Source organism: Myotis brandtii, unplaced genomic scaffold (assembly GCF_000412655.1).
Source record: "Myotis brandtii unplaced genomic scaffold, ASM41265v1 scaffold616, whole genome shotgun sequence".
Taxonomy (NCBI): Eukaryota; Metazoa; Chordata; class Mammalia; order Chiroptera; family Vespertilionidae; genus Myotis; species Myotis brandtii.
In genome coordinates, this window is record NW_005370346.1 from 477,379 (window position 1) to 486,488 (window position 9,110).

The 9,110-nt window shown below is 39.6% G+C and overlaps 1 protein-coding gene across 3 annotated transcripts in view; it reads left to right on the forward strand.

Annotated features, from left to right (window-relative positions):
- LOC102240592 (zinc finger protein 527) overlaps nt 1-9,110 on the forward strand; it is a 25,909-nt gene that overhangs the window by 764 nt on the left and 16,035 nt on the right. For 2 of the 3 annotated variants that reach the window (XM_014528085.1, XM_014528086.1), the window contains exons 2-4: nt 2,744-2,812; nt 7,585-7,711; nt 8,291-8,386. In XM_014528085.1, coding sequence (XP_014383571.1) covers nt 2,786-2,812; nt 7,585-7,711; nt 8,291-8,386 — 250 coding nt within the window. In that variant the 5' untranslated portion in view covers nt 2,744-2,785. Of the gene's footprint in view, nt 1-2,138; nt 2,212-2,743; nt 2,813-7,584; nt 7,712-8,290; nt 8,387-9,110 lie in introns of all 3 variants that reach the window. The other variant, XM_014528087.1, reaches the window with a different exon arrangement.

The following is a 9,110-nucleotide window of genomic DNA, read 5'->3' on the forward strand; positions in this document are numbered from 1 at the left end:
GTGTGTGTGTGTGTGTGTGTGTGTGTGTGTGAGAGAGAGAGAGAGAGAGTAATTGTGTTATCACCATCTCTAACTTTGTGTTAATGTGACTGTTTGTGTATGACATTATGGGTGTGACTGCGTGAGAATTCGTGTGCGTGTGTGATTCAGCTTGTGATTGTGAGTTACAGGAAGATTAAAATCACTTGCCCAGGTTCACACAGTTAATAAGTGACAAAACTGGGATTAGCTCTAGAGCAGGGGTGGGCAACCTTTTTGTGAGTGCGTGCCAAAACCAGCAAAATCTCTGACTCAAAATTCTTCTGCATGCCAACCCTAATTTTTTGAGAACATGTTACGCCTACTTGATATCTCTTAAGGTGTACGTATGTGAAGAACCTTGAAGAAATAATAAAATTCATTCGAGCGACAAAAACACAGTATATGATGATGAAAAATACATTTATTTTTTAATGTATATATGTACAATGATAGTCCGACAGAAAACTTTATGACTCCGTTTGATATTATCAGTGGGACTTCTGCTGCTGCATCACTAATGACAGAGATTTTACATCAGGTTTATATTTTGTGACCTTCAGAGACATGCACGAGCTACTTTCATCCGTCAGGCTACTCCTATTACGAGACTTAACAAAATTCATCACTGAGAACAAAGATTCACAATTGTAAATGGAAGATTATAAGAGAGGGTTTTGCGTGCCAGCAAAAGTTACTGGCGTGCCATGTTTGGAACGCGTGCCAGGGGTTGCCCATCCCTGCTCTAGAGTCCTTGCTTTTAATCACTAAAGTAAAAAATAGAGGCCCTGGGTTCTAAGGGTATTGGAGAGTATTGTTGGTGGTCTTGGACTAGGAACCTCTGGAACATAAGAACTAAATCTGGTTCTCTTCCTTCAGTCCCTTTGTGAATCACAGAACCCAGTCTGAGGACATTGTAGTGAGACCATCCTCAAATTGGCTGCCTGTGCAATGGGAAATCGAAACCTGAAAGCTCAGTCTTCCTCTCCTTCGGCCATGGAATTGGAGATTTTAACATTTTCCTCGTCATACTCTTTCATGTTTGGCACTGAGAGAGGTTGATCCACAGCTCTTTTTCTGATGTACTAAGTGAGCTAAATTTTTGGTTCTGACTTTCTCAGTTAATAAAGAAAAATATTCTTGTTTCCTTTCTAAATGTGTATGAGAATCTAAGTGGAAACAAGGATCACTTCTGTATGCCAAGAGTTGGGCTCATGCAATCTTGACAGTAAGGAAAAAAAGTTTCTGAGAAGTGGCTTAAATTGTCCAAGGTCATATAGACAATGAGTGAAGGAGTAGAGAGTCTGGGAGCAGGTTGTGGGCTATATAATGCTCAAGTCTTTAATACAGCTTTTTTTTAGATGGCTCATCTCAAACTTGGAAAATATTACCCAAAGGATACACAACTTTTTTGCAAATAAAAATTTAAAATACATTTCTTTTATGCAGATACTACGTAGGGCTCTCAGAGGGTGAGAAGACTTTGATTTTCCTCTCAGATTACAAAGGCTTTTATGGACAATTTCAAGCTGCATCGCACTAAGGAAGTAACTTTGTTAGAGACTGAGTTGGCTAGTGCAGAGTAGCCCAGAATTAGGGTGTCATGTATCCTAAATTTTAGGTCAAGCACAACTATTCTTGTTTTCAGAATGGAGAAATGATGGCTTTGAGAGTACAAGGAACATATTTGAGGCTGTGGATTTGTTATTCGTTTAGTGTTAAAATTTGGCAATGATTGCCTCAGGCTTCATTTCTGTAGAATAATAGAGGTAACATATACCATCCCGAAAGATGCTTCTCTAAGAAATATATGGCATTGATGTCTCAGTTTATATTGAATATTTTCCATTCAAGCACTGTGGTCTCTTAAAAGAGAACCAGTGCTTGAGTCACGCTATAGTCTGACTCTTATGACTTCAAGTTAGTTATTTAAGCTTTTTTGAACCTCAATTTCACTTGTTGGTTAAATGGGGATAATAACAACTATCTTTGAAGTTTTGTGAAGATTAAATAAGTTAATGATAAATACAACATATTACATATTACAGGAGTCACACTAAGATTTATTCACTTACCAAATATTTTTTGAGAACTTAATAATGATTTTTGCATTATTATAGCACTAGAGATATACCAGTGGACCCAACAAATCCTCGCTCTCTTAGATCTACACCATTGATTGGAAAGACAACTGTAAGTAGGGAAAAAATAAGTACTATGTTAGAGCGTGTTAAATGCTAAGAAGAAAAATAAATCAAAATAAGGAAAAAGTGACTGGAAGTCCCTCTGATATGGTGACAACTGAGCACAGATAGGAATGAAGAGAGGGAGTGAGGCATGTTCAGGCGATAGGAAAAGCAAAAGCAACAGCAGCCTTGAAGAACGACTGCACACAGTGTTTGAGGAACTGTAAGGAAACCTGTGTGCCTAGAGTAGAGTGAGCAAGGGGGGAAATGAGGTCTAAGGGCCAACCATGACCAGATCATACTTCCTTGTTAGCCATAGGATGGATTTTAGATTTTGGTGAATTCAGGCTATATGTTCTTCTTATTAGTCATAACTTCAGGGATTAATATCAGTTTTGGCCTTTTTCTCAGATCTTGGAAGTGAGTAGGGCTGAGGCTGTGGGGATCACAACATGGGCAATAGCTCTATCTTTGTAAGTCTAAGATCAGCAACATAGGGATGGTCTGCCATTTTTTCTTTCTTAACTGTCCCTTCTCAGGATTTTGTTCTCCAAAAGAGAAAATTGAAGAAGGAAGGAAGAATGGCTGTTGGACTGTGTGAATCCCAGGTAAGTTGAGGTTTTCACTTTGTTTCCAGAAATGCTACCTCATTTTTTAGGACTTTGGAGTACAGAGAGAGTCACAGATAGCCCAGTGAGTCCTCTCTCCACTTCTCTTTCTCCACCATCTTCTATAATAATACGAGCGTAATATGCTAATTAGACCAGATGTCCTTCTGGATGAAGCTGGGGCTGCGGGGGAAGCCTGGGTCCCGGGTGCCAGAGGGAAGCTGGTGCCGGCAGCTGAGGGAAGGAAGGCCTACTCTTGCACGAATTTCCTGCATCGGGCCTCTAGTTTGTTCATATAATCCTTCCATGAGACAGTTGGTATCTCTTTTACTCAGTGTTATGCTCAAGCATGTGATGAAACTTGTACATGAATGCTTATAGCAGTTTTATTCATATTTGCCCAAACTGGAAACAACCCAAATGTCCATCATGGTGAGTGGATAAACAGATTGGTTTATCTGTTCATTGGAATACTACTCAGCAATAAAAAGGAATGACTACTGACTGATACATGCAACAATGTGGATGAATCATGCAGACATTACGGTGAAGGAAAGAAGACAGGAGGCATATACTATATTTGTCAGGTCCAATCAGGAGCCTGAAACCCACACAGTAGTTTGAAGAGAGAAGGCTAAATACACATTATGCATTATAGCAGGGGATTGGAGTAAGAGGGATTGGCTACTAAGAAATAAAGAGACTGCTAAAGAATATAGAAACAGCAGATAGGAGGAGCAGTCGCTAACCCTAAGATCTAAGATAGAGAACTCGATGACATCCCAGGGACCCTGATCTCATGGGAAGACCCTTGGCCTTGACTCACTAAAGGGCAAAGGAGTCTCTATGGTGCTGCACTTGTGGAACCTGCTGGAATCCACCCTCTGGAACTTACCAGAAGTCAGTTCTCCAGGGCACTAGAAAAAACAGTTTACAAAGAAGTGTCTCACCAGAGGCACTCGGCTAGGAAACTGCCTGAGGTGGGTGCCTGAGGAAGGTGCTGGCTGCCAGCCACTGGAGAAGCAGGCACTCTGTGGGATTGGGCTGGGGAAGCTGCCTGCCCTGGGGAACCATGTCTGGAAGTTAGAAACAAAGCACTTTCCTCTTGCAACATCTCTCTGGCTCCCTCTACTGGAAAAAATTAAAATTACGTCAGTCCGCAAAGGAAAAAGATTAAAAGGGCCAAACTGCAGTTTAGCAACTTGCAACAGTGAGGCCGTAAATCGATAACTGGCACACCATCTGATTCCATTTATGTGAAATTCTAGAAAAGAAAATGGAATTTATAGTGACAGAAAGCAGATTGGTAGTTGCCTTGGAGTGGGGGTTGGAGTTGACGGTGAAGGGGCAACCCTTTTGGAGTGACAGAAATGTCTCTAGTCACATATGTATACAGTTGTTAAAACTCAAATTTATACACTTGAAACGTGTGCATCTTACTGGATATAAATTATGCACCAATAATGGTAATTTCTTTTTTTAAGGTACTCATTCTGTAAAAAAAAAAAAAAAAAAAAGAATTGAGTTGTATATATTAAGTTTGAGAGACCTATTGGATATCCAAGAGGAATGTTGATTATATATCTGGAGTTCAGAACTGGAGATGTGAGCTTGAGAGCCATTAGTGTATTTAAAGCCATACACAGGACAGGATGAGATTACCTTGAGGGTAGGACTGTGGTAAATGTAGTTAGGAAAGAGGTCAAGGACTGAATTTAGGGCATTCATCATTTAGAGGCTGACAAGAAAAGGAAGAACCAGCAAAAGAGAGCAGGATTGATGTAGAAGGAGAACCAGAAGAGTATGGGTCCAGGAAGTCAAGAGTAGAAAATTTTCAAGGTGATGATCAACTGAGTTACATTATTCTGAGAGAGATTGAGGAAGATGAAGACTGAGAACTGACTGCTGGATTTAGTAACATGGAAGCTACTGATAGCCTTAAAAGAGCTACTTTATGGAGTGATTTGAATGAAAGCATCATTGCAATAGATTTAAAAGAGAATAGAGGGCTAAAAAAGTGAGAATAGAGATAGATCAAAAGAATTTTGGACACATAAGAGGTACAGGCAGGCTCTGGAAGTAGGCTTGAAGCCATTTGAGTGGGAAATTCTGGAAACTCAAATACCCAGAGCATGTTTATGAGCTCTGGACAGGCATGTCTAATAATGTACCCATTAGCTACATGTGACTACTCCAAATTGAGATGTGCCATATAAGTATAAAATACATACTAGATTTTGAAGATTCAGTAAAAAAGGAATGTAAAGCATTAATATTTTCATATTTATTACAGGTTGAAATAACATTTTAGATATATTGGGTTAAATAAAAATATTACTAAATTACTTATTGCATATACCTTTTTAATGTAGCTACTAAAAAAGTTTAAATTACATTTGTGGCTCATGTTATATTCTGTTGGACATCACTGATCCAAACAAGTCTTTGGAAGACTTTTGTTATTTTTTAAATTTTATTTATTTATTTTTTATTGATTAAGGTATTACATATGTGTCCTTATCCTCCCTTTGCCCCCCACCCCCTCCCACTCATGCCCTCACCCCCCTGGTGTCTGTGTCCATTGGTTAGGCTTATATGCATGCATACAAGTCCTTTGGTTGATCTCTCCCCCTTACCCCCACCCTCCCTTCCCTTCCCTCTGAGGTTTGATGGTCTAATCGATGCTTCTCTGTCTCTGGGTCTGTTTTTGTTCATCAGTTTATGTTGTTCATTATATTCCACAAATGAGTGAGATCATGTGATATTTTTTTTTCTCTGACTGGCTTATTTCACTTAGCATAATGCTCTCCAGTTTCATCCATGCTGTTGCAAATGGTAAGAATTCCTTCTTTTTTACCACAGCATAGTATTCCATTGTGTATATTACCACAGTTAAGACTTTTGTTATTAAAAAGAATAGAGAAATGGGACAATAGCCAGAGTGAGATCATGGAAAGAAATCTGTTTATCTATTTGTAGATGGAAAATATTGCATCAGTTTGTATACTGATAGGAATAATTCAGTAAAGTGAGAAAATACTGGTAATACAAGGGAGGTTCTGATATCTCCATGATGTTTACAAGGGAGAAAGGAGACAATGTCCTTGTTTGTATAAGTGGAGGGATTGGTCTTAGATAGGAAGCCCAGAGTTTTATCTGTAGTAACAGAGGGAAGGCAGAATATATGAGTACAGATACAGGTCAGTAAACATATACGGTGGGCCAGCGGTCGCCAGCCGGTGGTCCGCAGACCAAGTGGTCTGCGAGGTCCGAAAGGTTGGCGACCGCTGGGCTAGAGGATGAAGAATTTCAGAGTGAGAACATGAGAGGACTTGGTGGTGGTTAGAGAGACAGACAGTATGAAATAGTCGTCGGGGAGTGGGAGAGTGAATTTATTAAGGAAGTATAGTAGAGTTGCCTAGTGGTGTTTTTGTTGAATCTCTGGTCATATCCTAGAAGTACATTGGATCAACATGTTAATCAGTCAGGGTTTTGGTAAGAAACTCAAAAGGGGACTATTTACAAGTATATAGAAAAACTACAAAGGATAGTGCTATACCTTGGGGTTTACTGAGTTTAGGCCTGAACCCAAAGAAAGAGATATCTGAGTTGGGGAGGTCCCTTGACAGCCACTGTGGCCTTTGATTGAAGGACAGAGATCACACAGGGTGGTGTTACAAGGAGGGAGCCAGGAGAAAAAATGTTGAGCCCTGATCACCTCCCTCCCATATCTTGCATGTGATTTTAACCCAACTGAAAATGGGGTAGGAAAAAGGAGTCTCTTGATGTCATCAATATAGGTTAGCCTTCCGCAACGCAGAAGTGTAGAGGTGTACATGAAAGTTATGTAACACTATGTAGTTCTATGTTTTCTTTTCTCTAGCCACCTTTATTTATATTTTACTGTGTAGAATAGCCATATTTGATATTTCATTATTTTTAATAAAAAATGAGACCATTCAATGCAAAATGGAACTGTCATTTTGAAGTATTGAGTACTTTTCCTTCATATGGATGTACGTAAGGATCTTCACTAAGAAGCAAATATTTCTTGAGTATTTACAATGTGACAGATTTTATAATAGACACTGAATATACATGAGCTTATAAAACATGTATCCTTCCACTCATACAGCTTGTTATATCAGTGGTATAACTTAAACTCTAATTTTTGGACATGTAAGTTTTTTCCAAATTTTTAAATATAACCTTCCGATCTAAATCTCTTCACATATGCTTCATTATTTCTTCAAGATACACTCATGGAAGTTTCTCCTCACATATAGATTCTAAATTTCAGACCATACCCTTTTGTTAAAACCAAATTCTAGACCTTCTTTCACTACTTTGAGCCAGGTGATATCTCAGTTTGGGGAATATAAAAGAATTCTCCCTGTAAGAATGTCTTGATACTTATATAGGTAACATAAAACATAAAACTTTGCCTTTATTCATATACTTTCATGTCATAAATTCATGTTTCATGCTATAAGCTAATTTTTTCTGTGTATATTTCCTTTCTCTTTCACAAACATGTATAATTTTCAAGGGGTGAGTCTGTTTTTGATATGTCCCTCTTTTTCTTAAAATATTTGAAAAACCTGGGCATATATTTGTTCCCCAATAATAATTTTCCTTGGACCAATTAGACCTTTGAACTCTAGCAGAACTCTTCTCTCCTCCTCCTCCTCCTCCTCCTCCTCCTCCTCCTTCTTTTGGCTATGACTGTATGGGAGCACTTGACAAACAAGATTTTTTTTTTTTAATTTCAGGGGTTGGTAACCTTTAGGGATGTGGCTCTGGGTTTTTCCCAAGAAGAGTGGGAATGGCTGAGCCCATCTCAGAAGGCTTTATACAGAGATGTCATGTTGGAGAACTACGGGAATTTGGTATGGCTTGGTAAGGATGTCTCTTCCCCATAACTCAAAACCTTCCCTCTGGGGTGTTTTTGCTTCCTCCATTGGAAATATTTAGTGGTTAGCTGAATTTCTACTTCTATTCTCAGGAAATGATTTGAAGTATTTTTTAGAGTTAGAAATGATAATACCCTTTGCTGTAGAATAATGGTTTGGAATAGCAGTATCAGTGTGCCATGGGAATATGTTAAATTGCAAATTATGGGGTCTCATTCTAGACTGTGGAATCAGAAATTCTGGGAATAGCCCAGTTGTCTGGGTTTTTATGAGCCCTCCAAATGATTCCAATGCCCATGAAAGTTTGAGAACTGTTATGTTTTCTGATTCAATAAGTCTGGGTTAGGGACTGGGAATATGTATTTCTGATGTTACCAGGTGATGGTTCTTTTGCTCTAGCACTTTGAGAACCACTGCTATGGAAGAAGTTTCATATTCTTCATCCTCTATTCTCTAGCCCTTCATCTAATGTCCTTTCTTGCCTAATGGCCAAGAGATGTGAGTCCTGGAACAGCTATAGAATATTCTATCTGCCTCTCTCACTTTCATTTTTTTCTGTAAACAGGACTCTCCATTTCCAAGCCCAACATGATCTCCTTATTGGAGCAAGGGAAGGAACCTTGGATAGTGGAGAGAGAGATGTCAGATGGTCAATATACAGGTGAGTGATGGGGAACTGGGTAGGGCAGGCTGTTGTAAGGTTTCAGTACAAGGGGTCATGAGCAGGCTTCCCTGGTTCCAGAAGAGAACTGAAATCTCTTTAGCATGAACTGCCCTGAAACCTCACCTACACCTTGGGTTTTTTCCTATATCTTTTATTTTTTATTTTTTAAAATATATTTCTTTATTGATTTCAGAGAGGAAGAGAGAAGGAGAGAGAGTTAGAAACTTCAATGAAGAGAGGGAATCATTGATTGGCTGCCTCCTGCACCCCCCCCCCCCCCCGGGGGGGGGCCAACCCAGGCATGTGCCCTTGGCTGGAATTGAACCCGGGACCCCTCAGTCCTCAGGCTGACGCTCTATCCACTGAGCCAAGCTGGCTAGGGCCTTCCTATATCTTTTAAATTATATTCTCTCTAATACTTCTACCTATACTCTGAATTCCAGTCTTTCCCAGCTCTTCTTTCCTATTTATAGTCAGAATTGTATGCATTTATAGATTTATTTTAATGAAAGTTACTATCAAAGTTATATATGCACAGTGTTCAAAGTAAAGAGTCAAGTGGTTTTATAAGACTTACTAGAGGCCCGGTGCACAAAAATTAGTGCACTCAGGGCCTGTGCCCTCTCGCAGTCTGGGACCCCTCAGGAGATAACGACCTGCTGGCTTAGGCCTGCTCCCGGGTGGCAGAGGGCACGCCCAATCCCTAGGTGCAGCCCCTGGT